The 14,903-nt window shown below is 40.3% G+C and overlaps 1 protein-coding gene across 4 annotated transcripts in view; it reads left to right on the top strand.

Moving 5' to 3' along the window:
* Positions 1-14,903, top strand: part of ASH2L (ASH2 like, histone lysine methyltransferase complex subunit) — a 38,031-nt gene that overhangs the window by 12,561 nt on the left and 10,567 nt on the right. For 2 of the 4 annotated variants that reach the window (XM_036838744.1, XM_036838745.1), the window contains 9 exons: positions 69-135; positions 255-400; positions 3,328-3,416; positions 3,696-3,790; positions 7,310-7,405; positions 8,082-8,177; positions 9,035-9,110; positions 11,378-11,471; positions 12,204-12,421. In XM_036838744.1, the coding sequence (XP_036694639.1) occupies positions 69-135; positions 255-400; positions 3,328-3,416; positions 3,696-3,790; positions 7,310-7,405; positions 8,082-8,177; positions 9,035-9,110; positions 11,378-11,471; positions 12,204-12,421 (977 nt within the window). Of the gene's footprint in view, positions 1-68; positions 136-248; positions 401-3,327; positions 3,417-3,695; positions 3,791-7,309; positions 7,406-8,081; positions 8,178-9,034; positions 9,111-11,377; positions 11,472-12,203; positions 12,422-14,903 lie in introns of all 4 variants that reach the window. The other 2 variants (XM_036838742.1, XM_036838743.1) reach the window with 1 other exon arrangement.

Below are 14,903 nucleotides of genomic sequence, written 5' to 3'. Positions count from 1 at the left end.
GGAATAGGCATTTTCAGGTGTGTTTCTCTTGAAAATTCTTCTTTCTGAGTGCTTTCCTTATTTTACAGGGATGCAAACTCAGTTGATGTAAGTGGTGGCTTGGAGACAGAATCCTCTAATGGAAAGGATACACTAGTAGGTATTTCTTTTGGATGTTTGCAAAGCAAAATAGGGTTGGTTTTTAAAGTTTTTAAGCGAATCAAAAATAAAATCAGGTCAGCTAACTTGATTCTCTCATGGCTCTGTGGACACAGGAAGGTGCTGGGGATACTTCAGAGGTGATGGATACTCAGGCGGGCTCCGTGGATGAAGAGAATGGTCGCCAGTTGGGAGAGGTGGAGCTGCAGTGTGGAATATGTACCAAATGGTTCACAGCAGACACCTTTGGCATCGATACCTCGTGAGTATTTTTCATAGGCTTTCTAAGAATCACTTTGTAAATACTAGATCTCAACACGTCCAACAGTTGAATAGTCGGCGTGTAGGCAAATGTAAATGCGTCGTATTTCCTGTGTCTCCTGATCCCTGTTCAGTGAGTAGTAGGATTTGAATCAGGAATTGTCTTAATAGCCTGAGCATGTCTTCTGTCTACTAAGGGCAAGCCCTTAACAGGTATAATGATAGTTATTATCGCTGTTTTTGCACTTAGGACCTGCATAGGAGACAAACCATGTAATTACAAAGCATTAAATAAACAAATTTGAGACAATATCATTTAAACCTTGTATTGGGTATTGTGGATTTGGGGGAAAGGGTTGGTGTATATGGTGGAAAAAGCCTGCTGTCAAAAATTTGAGATGGCCAGTCCTCTTCATGCTTGAGCCATCCTCTTTTTCCTTTTGATTTCTAATTCACTCCCTTTAGGTGTCCTGAATTCTCTCCTCAGCAAAACCAATTTCCAGTCTTTACACCTCTTCTAGTGAATTAAAATCATTTTATGAACGATTGAGAATGAAAGGCTCCTTTACTTATTCTGGGGATTCGGTCAACAGCTAGCAAGGCAGCATTACTGACTCACTGTCTATGGAAATAACTATACTGCTGCCTCTCTGGGGTGTTCTTTATGGTCCGTATTATACAAATAAATTTAGATAAGACTGTCTCAGAATAGGGCTGCGTTGTTGATTCTGAAATTAATCCCCCTTGGATGGATTTGTGAAGAAACAACTTTCCTTTATAATTTGATGACTGCTTTCTAGTTAAAAAGTTAAAGAAATACTAATGTTCTGATTAATATGTGACTGGTGAGCAAGGATAGAATGTTTAAAAAAGAAAGAAAATTATTGAAGGATCAGGAATAAGTGATCTTGGTAGAAAGACCTATAGGGAAAATATATAAGCTGGTCAGTTAGAAAAGACCTAAAATTGGGCCACTTTGGCCAAGGAGAATTTGTTTGGATAAACAGGGCCTAGGAAAGGAGATTTATCAGAGTGATAATGTGGAACAATCCAGCAGTGAATCAAACCACAGTTCAGAGGTTTGGTAGAGACCAGTTTGTACCTGAATTTGAGAAGTTATACCTAAAACCCAGCAGATGGGACAGATTATCGTTTATGGCTGAGATGGAGGAAGTGAGTGAGCTAGCAGGGTATGAAAAAGGCTGCTCTAAACACCTGATTGTAGTTGAATTAGGTAACTATATACCTGCCTATCTCTTCTGTAAGTGAGCTTATCACAATGGACTGTTTAATGGAAGGGGCTCTAGAGAGAGGTAAAGGTAAGGGAACTCGATCTTAACAGTCATAAGGATATTTCTTAATTCCTTGAGTGGTGGCAGTAGACACACACTTGGGAACATCTCTTTAAGGATACCTTAAACCAGTTTCAGCAAAGTCCAAGATAAGCCTGCCTTTATTTTGATTTCTTCTCTTCCAACTTAAACCAGTCTTTTGTTTTTCTTTTACTTTCTCCTTTTCAGGACCAGGCTCTCCCTATACTTTTCCAGTCACCCAGTAGAGCCACCACACTTCTCTAATGCATGGTTCCTGTTAGCCCTCAGTCTCTTCCCTCCTCCAGTTTCTTCCCCTCTGCCTTCAAACAGGCCTTCTCTTGCCCCCAGCTTACCTCTTAGGAGATTTCCTCTATGGTACAAGCAGTCTTAGTGGTTAGGACTCCTTTTATTTCATGCCCGCCCCCATCAAATCAGCTACCAAGCTTGACCAATTTTTTTTCTTCTTGTACATTTGCTTGTCCTTTCCATTTTTATTGTTTCACTCGAGGTGAGGGCTTTTTTTTTTTTTTAACCTTCTGCTGGAACTGCTACAGCAGCTTCTTCCGTATTCCCGTTTCTAATCTCTTCCTCCCTTCAGACCCATCCTGTCACCAAACTTACTGCTTTCACAAGGTGGCTTCCCCTTCAAGATGTTCCTGTTACCCACAGAGAAGATCCACTTCCACGGGCATGTAAGGCCTCTTGTACTTCTTACCTTTCAAGCCTTATCTTTTACCATACCCCCGACAACTCCCCTCCCCTGGCCAAACTTGTGTACACTAGTTTGCCCCTTTGCCTCCTAGTTTGCACTTTCTCATCTCTACACAAAATAGTTTGCCTGTAGAAAAGAAGACCAACTCATCTTTCCAAATCCTAATTTGTGTCCTCAAAAAATCTTCCCTAACTCTTAAATCTGAAGTTACTACTTGGGTCCTTTGAACTCTTAAATAAGACTATCATCTGTAGGATTCATTTGGTAATGAAGCAAGTAATGTTTTGTGACTTCTGTGTTGTTCTTGAATAATTATTTACATTTTAAAATTAATCTTTTTATACCTGTCTGCCCTTTCCAACAATGGTATTGGCACTTTACAAAGATACTTGAATATAATATAAATACAGATATTTAAATGTAAAGATATTTAAAGAGACTACTTTGTCTTCTTCCACAAGTCGCCTGGTATACTCTTTTAGGTGCTTAAAAACTATAGTAAACTAGCTTCGATAGGGCTCAGGTCAGAACCTTGCAGATGCCGAATTATCAACTATAGTGGATGATGTCTTACTAAATTTTTGTGACAGAAAAATCCAGGTATTTGTAAAAATATGAGCCCTGTTTTGGTGACCTTTCGGTTTTTTTGACCCTGCTGTGCAACATGTGGGATTTTAGTTCCCTGACCAGGGACTGAACCCATGCCCCCTGCAATGGGAGCGTGGAACCCTAACCACTGGACCGCCAGGGAATTCCCTTGGTGACCTTTTTAAGTTTTAAGAGTATATTAATACAGTAGCGTTATTATGTAACTTTCACTGAGGGAAAGGATCCCTGTTGATTTACTTCTCATAAGTGTGTGTTCAGAACTTCACTAATTTGCACAATTTGGCTGTTCTCCAGATCCTGTCTACCTTTCATGACCAACTACAGTTTCCACTGCAATGTATGCCATCATAGTGGGAATACCTACTTCCTCCGGAAGCAAGCAAGTAAGGACAAACTCCAGAGTACTACGAAGTGACTGTCCTCTGGTTAGCTGGCAAAGGAAAGGGATTTGGGCTCAGCCGAATCAGGGAACCTTTGCTTGGTAACTGGTAGAAGTTACCTTGGGGCTTAGCTGAATAATTGCTATTGTCCATTTCAGATCAAATGATGACTCTATTCTTTGCTGCTGTAGTTGTTAATCTGTGGACCACCTAGTTGAATATTCTTTTGGTAACAGGGATATATTACTACAGGTAACTTTTTCTTCCTTTTTGTTTTTATAGACTTGAAAGAAATGTGCCTTAGTGCTTTGGCCAACCTAACCTGGCAGTCCCGAACACAGGATGAACATCCGAAAACCATGTTCTCCAAAGATAAGGTAGAGATAGAATTATTGTAATTGCAATTATGCCAAAGAATCAGGAGGAACTTCTAAATACAGTGGACCCTTAAACAGCATGGGTTTGAACTTCACTGGTCCATTTATATGCAGATTTTTTTCACTAAGTACATCCTACAGCACTACACATTTCAAGGTTGGTTGAATCCTTGGATGTAGAACCACGAATACAGAGGGCTGACTGTAAACCTACATGAGGATTTTTGACTGTGTAGACAGTCGGTGCCCCTAACCCCAGAGTTGTTCAGGGGTCAACTGTACAGTCTAACAATAAGGTCTTTCCCCCCAAGTTTTATGAATATATGACTAATTCAGTGGTTACTTTGTTCTCATTTCATGTGATTTACTAACTTCCTAGTGTGTGCTCATTGTGTCATTGGCTTAGCTATTAGAAGGATGAATCCTTATATTAAAAAAGAGTGTATTTAAAAAAGAAAGAAAGAAAAATCCTTAAATAGTTTTGACTGGCTTTATAGAAACAAACAACTGTCTGTCCCACAGTTAATAATCAGACCTTGAGGTGAACCTTCTCAGCTTAGTTTGAGCTGTTTTTATGGATGCCAATCACAGATTTTGTCAGGGGAAAAGGCCAGTTTATTAAAAAGATTCATCCTTTATTGTTAAACTGGAAAACCACATGACTAAAGTCAGGACTCAGAATTAGATGATCAGCCCGTCCGTGAGTCTTTCCTACTGTGACTCACGGTAAAAAAAATATGAGTTAAGTAAATTTTACAACTTTGGAGTTTACACTGTGACCTGGTATACATGCATATGTACCCACTCTCATTTAAAACTGAGGCACCCTCTGATCTTTTCCCTCTGCATGCTGATATTTTCTATTCTAGTCAATGCTAGTGTTGACCTACAAAATTGATTTTATACCCTACTAATTGATTGCAGCCTACAGTTTGAAAGACACTGGTTGGGGAATTCCCTGGCTGTCCAGTGGTTAGGACTTGGAGCTTCCATTGCAGGGGCCACGCTTCCACTGCAGGGAGCACGGGTTCGATCCCTGGTTGAGGAATTAAGATCCTGCAAGCCGTGCGGCCAGGCCAAAAAAAAAAGAAAGAAAGACACTGGTTGGTGTAGGGTATTTAGTGAGACAAATATATTCAGGATCAGACTGACCAGGGCCTTTTCTACTAAACAGAGAGGTTAGGACTTAATCCTGTAAGCCGGAGGAGTCAGCAGAGGGTCCCCCTCCCCCTGCCTCACCCCCCCAACCTTTTTTCCTGCATTAAAAAGAATGCATTTAAATAGAGGTGTGCTGTGATTAGGTTTGCCTCTTAGTTTTTTTTTCTCTAAATTGTTATTCTGAATTTTTCAAATATATAGAAAAATTCAAATAGTACAATGAACATCTGTTTATTATTTATCTAGATTTGCCAGCTGTTACCATTTTGCTGTGTTTGCTTTATCTCCCCATGTCTGTATATTACCCCTAAGCTTATGTGAGACTAAATTGTAGTTATTACACTTTACCCAATATTCTCTCATAACCACAGTACAGTGATCATACTGAAAAAACTTAATGTCGATGCAATACAACTATCTTATATATACAATTTATATTTTTGTGTATTGAGTGTATTTTTCTCAGTATTTTTATTGTCTAAATAGTATCTGTCATAGCTTTTTCTTCTATCCAGCACCTGATCAAGGATCACACATTAAATTTAGTTGTAATGTCTCTTTTATCTCTAGAATAGTTCCTTTATTTTACTTTGTTTTTTTAGTCTGCTATAACATTTGAAATTTTGAAGAGCCTGGACCGTTGTTTGCCATGATGCTCCTCAATTTGCATTTATCTGATTATTTCCTGATGATCAGGTTCGGGTTAAACATTTTTGGCAAGAATATTATGTAGATAGTGTGTGTTTTTCTGTGTATCACATCAGGAGGCGTAAGATATTGCTTTGTTTTATTATTAGTGCTCCTAAATTTGACTACTGGGGTAAAGAGGTTATTTATTAGTCGTCCTGAATTTAACTACTTGATGTTTCCATTGTAATTATTAAGTAATTTGTGGGGTAGTACGTGGAGTTTGCGTGAACCCTTTCAAGCAGCGGTGGTAGTAGCCACTGACTGTCCTAGCCTGAAGCAGTTAATAGGATGGTCATTGTAAACAGAATACATTTACTGGTTTACAATTCTTCTGTGAAGAAGAGTCCTCCCCCCCACCGTTGCTGTTGTTGTTTTTAATTTTAAGAATCACTGATTTTTATAGTCCATTATGGGATTTCTGGATTTCCGATGCTCAGATTTGACCAGTGTAGACCCATCCCGGCTGACTCCTGACACTTTTTGATATGTCCCTCTTCGGTCTTCGAACTCTTCCTTACTTTCTGGAACAACAGAACATCCCAGTCTTCCCTTGTGCTTTGCCTGATTCAACCTGGTTCCTTTTAGACAAGATTTGGAACTGCTTCTGGTGGAAGGCGTTAGTGGCGGACAAACTCTGGCTGGGGGAGGTGGCCTAGGATGGGGGGAAGTTGGTGCCAGAGGATGAAGCTCAGAGATGATTTTAGTCATGCAAGCGGGAACTGGCGAGGACCACAGTCAAAGCAGTGGGGGTGGAAAGGAGCCCTGATTGGTGAAAAGTTTCTGAAATTTAAAAATTCATTTAGTGGGACTTCCCTGGTGGTCCAGTGGTTAAGAATCTGCTGTTCCAGTTCAGGGAACACGGGTTTGATCCCTGGTTAGGGAACTAAGATCCCACATGCCGCTAGACTACTGAGTCCTCACACTCTAGAGCCCGTGCCAAAACTAGAGAGAAGCCCGCACGCCACAACTAAGACCCGACACAGCCAAATAAATAAATAAATAAATAAATATTTTTTAAAAAATTCACTTGGTGACCGTTTAGATGCGCAGGTTGTACGAGAAGAACAAGAGTGACTCTGTGTGTCAAGCCTGTGACTCTGGGTGAGGGGCGATTCTGAGTGTTAAGAGCAGATTTATGAGGTGAGGTACAGAGTTCAGTCTTGGTCACGAGAAGTCTGAGGTGCCTGCGGGGTTTCCAGGTGGAGATGTGTCTGGTGGGGAGGAACAGGAGCTCAGGAGAGAGAGTACTTGGGAGTCATCTTACAGAGTTAGGGCAGATCTTTTCCCTTTAACTGGATTATAAGCCCTATGTGACTAAGAGTTGTATATACTTGTTTGAATCAGAATCTTTTTTTTTTTTTTTGGCTGCGCCTTGCTGCATGCCGGCTCTTAGTTCCCCGACCAGGGATCGAAGCCGTGCCCCCTGCAGTGGAAGCGCGGAGTCTTAACCACTGGACCACCAGGGAAGTCCTTGTATATGTATACTTGTTTGAAATTCCCCACAACCTATATGTTGTTCGCATGCAATTATGTATTTGTTCAGTTATTAAAAGGCAAAACATGAATTTGTCTTTTGATTCTGACAAGGTCTTTGAAAATGCTTTTTTTTTTTGTGAGTATAATTTTGAAAGCAACTATAAAAGCTTTAGTATATTTTGTTTTAAAAATTAGGATATCATACCATTTATTGATAAATATTGGGAGTGCATGACGACCAGACAGAGACCTGGGAAAATGACCTGGCCAAATAACATTGTTAAAACGATGGTAAGTAGGCTAAAATTGATTAGACTCAACATTTAGAAAACCAGTGTTCCTTGTAAGAATTTATATATATATATGTGTATATATATATTTTTTTGGTCTCACTGAAATAATGTGATGACTGAGAAAATGAGAACAACTTAGTATTAAATCTTGGAGCGCAATTGTAAATTTTAATAGTTTTCACACAAAATCAGTAAATTGCACATTGTGTCTTAAATGAAGACATGGTAGTTTTATGTATGACGCTGAAACCTTTGTCCAGTGCACTTTGGCAAGTATAATTTTTTATATTGAAATTGGAGACAATTGTTTTCATTGATTAAAAAGAAAACAAAACTCTGAACATTACTGTCCTTAGAATTAGAGAGAGCACCTGGGGAGAAGTCAGCGCAAGCTGTTAACAGTATGTATCTCTGTGAGATGCAGGGATGGGTGAGGGTTATCAAGGACAGTGGCTCTCATTTTTTTAAGTTTCTCTATTGTTTGAATTTTTTGATGGTCATGCATTAATTTTCTAATCAGGGAAAAACAATACTGTTGTGTGTTGGGTTTTTCCTGGTGAGGGGCGGGCTTTGGGATTTGGAGATTACACCTAGGGATTGGAGTTAGCAGTTCATTCATCCATTCATTTTAAGTATAAAATTTCCAGTAATACTAAAATGCTGTTTCCTTTTAGAGTAAAGAAAGAGATGTATTCTTAGTAAAGGAACACCCCGATCCTGGGAGTAAGGACCCAGAAGAAGATTACCCCAAATTTGGCCTTCTGGATCAGGTACATTAATATGCTTCATAATCCCCTTTTGATTTTTAAGCCATGGGGACAGAGAGAATCAGCCTTTGTTTACATTTGTATATTTGCCACTTACAAATGCCCATAGCATGGTGGGTTCCAAATAAATGGTTCTTACTACACATGGAAAGAAAGAACACTCACCTTAAACCAGGAGACTGGTGTCTTAGTTCTGGCTCTTCCCTAAAATGTTATGACTCGATGCGTGTCACTTTTATCTTTTTTAACTTCCATTTCCTCACTTGTAACACAAATATGCCATTCCAAGTTATTTCTCCTTTTCTTTCCATCTCAAATTTTGCTCTAAAAACATTTGTTAGTGTGAAGAAAAATTTGCTGTGAAGAAGAATTTGTGTTGTGTATCTAGCATAATATGAGGAAAAAGAAAACTTCCCCTCTTTGTTTAAATGGCAGGGGTCACATCCAGCATCTCAGCAGATCAAATCTTTCAGCTGTGCCTTAAAATGTTTGATTTGCCCATATTGAAAATTTAAGATTTCATGTAGAAATTCAGATTTCTGCCTTTTCTTGTAAAATGCGAAGCTCTAAGAGAAAAAAATTCGAAGCTCTGACTACGCCGGGTCTGGTTCCCACAGGGAGGTGCGCCCTTGGCCTGGCCGTACCCCCCAGCACGGGTTGGTTGCCACTCATCCTCCTTCTTAAACCACTTGGATCCTCACACGTGTTACTGGCTGATCCCTGAAGCGTCTAAGTTTGGGACCTCTGCAGGTTTCAGATCTAGGTTGTCATTCAGTTAGAATTTCTCCTGTTCTTTTGAGCATTGCCAGGTTGGTTTGATTAGATAGCCTCCCTTTATAATTGAATATTTTTCCCTCTAGGATCTTAGTAACATTGGTCCTGCTTATGACAACCAAAAACAAAGCAGTGCTGTGTCTACCAGTGGGAATCTAAATGGTAAGTGTTTCAGTGTCTCATCGATGAAATACCTGTAAGCTGTTGAATCCAGATGTGCCTAGAATTGGGCAGTCTTTGGGTTGACTCTTAACTGGATATTTACTAAGATGCTTTAAAGTCCAAATCTCAATTTTTAGGAGCTAGCCAAGGGTTTGACAGATGGTAGTAGGGGAGAACTTTTTGTCACTTTACACTACAGTTTGGTCTTAAGTGAAACAGATTTAGCATAAAACAAGGTACAAATTTTAAGGTCAGATTCGCTGTGTTTATATTAGACTCCCCATCTGTATCTTCATAACTAACACTTAATTTAGATTCACTTGCTCTGCACTCTTTTTCCTTAATTCAGCTGTTATATAATACACTTCCTGCCCATCTTCTCATTTTTCTTGCCCTTAATCTTCAGCTTATTCACATGACAGCATTTCTGTGTTGATCACCCACTGTAGCATATTTTTCTCTCTAAGCCATCTAAGAGCAGGAAAGCCCTTTGCTGCTAATGGTAGTCTAATGAGAGTGGGTATAATGGGGAGGTAGCTAGCTATTCATCTGACACATGGTGTCATTACCTTGTCTTTTGGAGTGGTAGCATCTTAAATATGTAATCATTTCCACTGTTACTAATATTCTAAGATGGGTGGGAAATAGCTAAGTGTATTGTTCATCTTTTTACATTATCTGTTAAAATTATGTAATTGTTAAATTACATAATTGTAATTTTAATCTCCTTTTAATTGTTAAAATTTGACAAATACATGGTGCCACTTCTGTTCTTACAGGTGGAGCCTCTTTTGGAGGTGAATTCCTCCTCTGTCTTCTTTCAGCCTCTCAGACTTAAGTATTTTGTGTTTTGGAAAATGCTTTTCGCTGAGTTGTGGTAGAAGCTAAACCTAAGTTAAATTTTTAAAGCATTGTGGAGATGGTGGCAGTAGCACTCGATATGAAACAGTAGTTCCGGTTTAATGTTAGTAATTGGAAGCTTGTACGTTGTCATATTCTGCCTGACATGGCCAGCAGTCCCCTTTGTGTTGCTTGTTTTGTTCAAGATGGATCTAAAACTTCTCTCAAAATAATTGAAATGCAGATGCCAATAAAAACTTAATAGTTTTTTGATGAAGGTAACTCGAACTAGAGATGTTAATGTTGCAGCCGTTTAACATTAAGCCTTTTATGAGGACTAGGAATGACAAGCTGGTGTGTTCGTAAAAGGAAGTTCAGTATGAATCTGGTCCTGTCTATGCAGAATATGACCTGCCTTCTGTGTCTTGATCCTCTTTTTATTGCAGCAGAACTGCTGATAATTTCCAAGCTTGCCCCAAATTAAGATACAGTACTTCATGCAGTTGTTTACATAAAGGTGTTTTCCTACAGTCCAGGGATATTTTCTGGAAGTTGGAAAAACAAACTGAGAGGGATGACAGAACTGGACAAATATTTCAGAGTACCTATTTTAGAAATATACAAGGTAGTATTCCTTGTGGCCCTTGTATGTAGCTCATTTTTTAAAAAAAGAAAATTTATAAATTCTCTATGGGTATTTTCTCTTAATTCCACAAGCCAGGTTAGTCTAACCTAAATTCGGGGCGTTGGCACAATTTTAATAATTGTAAAGATCGCCTGCTAAATTTAAAGCCGCCTTTCCTGCTTGTGTCACAGACAGCCATACTGGATGCCTAGCAGCACTGGACAGAAACACCTTTTTAGTACCTCTGTTTTTGTTTCCCACGTTTGGTGTACTTTTGTCTTGTTGGAAGTTCAAGTCCAGCGCTTTAGCAGATGCTGTGCCTCTCTTACGCTTATGGAGTGTGCGCCATGTGGAGTTCAAGCACGCGCGCACCCCCCTTATAGTGAGGACGTTCTCTCCTTATGGGTGTTTGTATTCACTTGGGTGGAGAAGGGTTTTATCCGTGCACTTGTTTCTAGCTGTGGGTGTTTGGAATCTGAACGAGTGGAAATGCATTTGTGTCACATCCTCGGAAAGTGTACTAGTAGTTGCAGTTCATTTAAGAAGCGAAGGTCGAAACTATAACACAGGTGGCGTTAGTGCTAGGTTCACTGGGCTTACTGCCAGAACCCAGAGTCCTGGGGTGGGAGCCGCTCAGCAGACTCGTTCTGAACCAGGGGGAAGCGCAGTCTGCTTTCAGGCAGGAAATCCTCCTGTGGTGTTACACAAATGCACGCTGGGAGTGTCAGTCCCCGTGGAGTGTCAGCATCCCCACGGGGCGTCTGTCACAGCTCATTGAAAGTGATCTGCCTTTTCTTTAAAGGGGGAATTGCAGCGGGAAGCAGTGGAAAAGGAAGAGGAGCCAAGCGCAAACAGCAGGACGGCGGGGCCACAGGGACCACCAAGAAGGCCCGGAGGTGGGCAGAACACCCGCCCCACTCACCTCTGTTAGAGCTCCCGCTCCGGCTGGCAGAGTCCGTCAGCAGGGAAGAGCTCAGGTGTCTGAGGACGCAAGCCTGTCCCTTTTTCTCAGATCCTTAGCACTTGGAGGGGTAAATGAGCCCCAGACTAGGTGACCTGTTTTAGGAACTCGTTACTAAGTGGAACAGCCCTGGGGCAGCACGCCTGCGGTGATTTACCTGGGAGCAAAGTTCCATTAAGGCTTCTTGAGGAAGAGTAGATGAACCAGAGAGAGTGAAACCGATACTGAATGCTAGCCCTTTTACGTAAACTTTCTGCCTCTCCCCTCTCATGGCTGTTCCCTTCACTTTGTTCAGTCCTGAGGTGGCGAAATCCAGGTCAGTTCTTATTCAGCCCGGAAACAGGTAGTAAGTGCTCATAGCTCTTGAGTTTCTGTTCACTAGTTATAGTAATAAATATACTAAAGGCAACTGCCCTTGTTCCTCTGTACCCTTTCTCCCCTGTGATCTACTGGCTCAGTTTCATAGATACCCATACAGATTAAAGTAATTTTCATTTCCCCGTTTTGCCAGCAGAGGGCAGGATGATCTATTTGAATAATGAAAAGCATTTGAAGTTGCATGTGTTCCAGCTGAACTCTAATAAATCAGAGGCCTTCTTTATGGAAGTGAAGGCACTGGAGCTAGAGGGGGTTTTAGTTTCTTGATTTTATTTTTTCCTTTCTGCAGTGACCCTTTGTTTTCTGCTCAGCGCCTTCCCCCTCATGGCTACCCCTTGGAACACCCATTTAACAAAGATGGCTATCGGTATATTCTAGCTGAGCCCGATCCCCACGCCCCTGACCCTGAGAAGCTTGAACTCGACTGCTGGGCAGGAAAACCGATTCCTGGAGACCTCTACAGAGCCTGCTTGTATGAACGGGTTTTGTTAGCCCTACATGATCGAGGTAGGTAAGCTATTAATGGTCGTGTTGGACCCAGTGTTACTTTGAACTTCTGTCGTCAGCTGTGTCCCGTCTAGAATTCGACGGACACGTCAGTCTGCTACCGCCCCCTCACCCCCATCTCTGGCTAGACCCAGCCAGGATGTGCAAGAAATAATTTCTTCCTTTTCTCTTCTTATAAGCTCTAGCCAATTATATATGGTGTGTGGGGTTTTTTTTAACTTTCTATTTTGAACTAATTTTAAACTTACAGTACAGTTGCAAAAATAATAGAATTTCCATATATCCCTCATCAAGCTTCCCCTAATAATAAGATCTTACATAACCGTAGTACAGTTATCAAAACCAGGAGATTAACATTGGTAAATGCTATGAATGAAACTAAAGACTTTATTTAAATTTCACCAATTTTTCCTCTAGTGCCTCTTTTCTAGGATCTCACATTGCATTTAGTTATTTCTCCTTAGTCTGTTGCAGTATTAATCAGTTACTTTGTTGACTGTTCCTCAGTGAGGGTCTGTCTGACTTTTTTTCATGATGAGACTGAGGTGTTGCACTTTTAGAAGAACACCGCAGACATGAATCCTTCCCACTGCATCACCTCATGAGCTGGTGATGTCGATGTGTCTTATTATTGGTTGTGTTGTCTTATTATTGGTTGCGTTAAGGTGGTTTCTGCTGTCTCTCTCTACTGTCTTTCCCTTTATAGTTCATAAATATCTTAGGGAAAGATACTGCGAGGCTATGCAAGTATCCCGTTTCTCTGTAAAGTTTTGCCCACTAATTTTAACATCCATCAGTGGATCTTGTCGGCAACAGTTGTTAATGTGGTATTTGCCTGATCATTTGCTATTTATTCCTTCCTTTCTTTATTATTTAATTGATTATTTTTATCAGTGTGCATTTAACAGATATTTTTTATTTTGTTGCTCAAATTACTCCAGCTTTGGCCATTAGGAGCTTCTTTAGGTTGGTTCCTGTGTTTTCCTTTTTTTTTTTTTTTTTTTTAATTGAAGTATAGTTGACTTACAATATTGTATTACTTTCAGGTGTACAACATAGTGATTCAATATTTTTATAGATTATACTCCATTTAAAGTTATTATAAAATATGGCTATATTTCCTGATGCTGTACAATATATCCTTAAAGCATCATTTTTTTTTAATTGGGGTATAGTTGCTTTATTTATTTTTTATTGGGTATTTGTTTTATGCATAGTGGTTTGTACCTCTTGATCCCCTAACCCTATCTCGCCCCTCCTCCCTTCCCTCTCCTCCTGGTAACCACTAGTCTGTTCTTTATATACGTCAGTCTCTTTCTGTTTTGTCATGTACATTCATTTGGTTTTTTAGATTCCACATATAAATGATAACAGAGTATTTGTCCTCTGTCTGATTTAGTTCACTGAGCATAATACCCTCCAGGTCCACCTACATTGTTGCGAATGGAATCTTGTGTCCTTTCGATAAGCGCCATCATTTTTTTTTCCTTACTTGCTGGCGTCACAAGATGTTTTTGGTTCATCTCATATTTTCCGTGCTCCAGGCCAAGTATCGGCTCCTTCTCCAAGGAGCCCGGGTTCCTTTGATTGGAGAATGGTGTTTAGAAATGAAGATGTGAGCGTTTGGTGTGCTTACTGTTACAGGGTGTTGCTTCTAGGCTTCCACAGTGGACCGAGGTGGGAAATGTATGTCCGTATCCTGACCGACACATATATACATGCCTATACTGAGTTTACTGTGCTACCTTGGATTTTAATCAAACACCACAAGGTTGTTCCAGCCTTCCACCTTTCCATATTTGTAACTTCTTTCTTGAACAGTAAGAGACCTGACTCTAATTACCTCCAATACATTTTCTTACTCATTCATGTCTAATATGCACATAAGGTGGTTTGAGAATTGCAAACCACTGTAGGAAACATTCCCTAACTAGATTACAGCATTTATGTACAGCTCTTTCTGTCTTAGCCTTGCACATCCCATCAGGATACTGCTAACTTAGATTAGTTCTTTCCTTCCCCACCTCCTTCAGTGTGCTTATGGTTTTCATTTGTGATACGGTAGGCTCAGTTGTTAGTGTTGGCATGCCATTTGGGGTTCTCCCACATCTTGGGGGCATGTGCGTCTGTGTCAGGGGAGTGTGAAGGGTATGTGCAACATTACTGTAGTTCTAGAGCTACTGTTGTCCACAAAGGTTTGCCCAGAGTCATCCCTCCTCACCCCTGCTGCCCCACTCTCATTTCCTCTTTTTCTCCCACTTTCCCACCCACCCTCTACATGACCAGTCTCTCTAGTTTCTAGTTCATCCTTTATTTCTTCTGCACAGGTGAGCACACACGTGTGTATTTCCTTTTATCTCCTTTTTTCATACATGAAGGGCAGCATACTGTAGATAGTCTTGCATTTTGCTTCATGCCGTTACTCCATGCCAGTTCAAAGAGCTCGTCCTCATTTTTTTCTTTTTTTAACTTTATGATATGG

Source organism: Balaenoptera musculus, chromosome 21, assembly GCF_009873245.2.
Source record: "Balaenoptera musculus isolate JJ_BM4_2016_0621 chromosome 21, mBalMus1.pri.v3, whole genome shotgun sequence".
In the NCBI taxonomy this organism is placed as follows: Eukaryota; Metazoa; Chordata; class Mammalia; order Artiodactyla; family Balaenopteridae; genus Balaenoptera; species Balaenoptera musculus.
The sequence above is the reverse complement of the archived record's forward strand: the minus strand, read 5'-3'. Positions and strand labels throughout refer to the sequence as shown.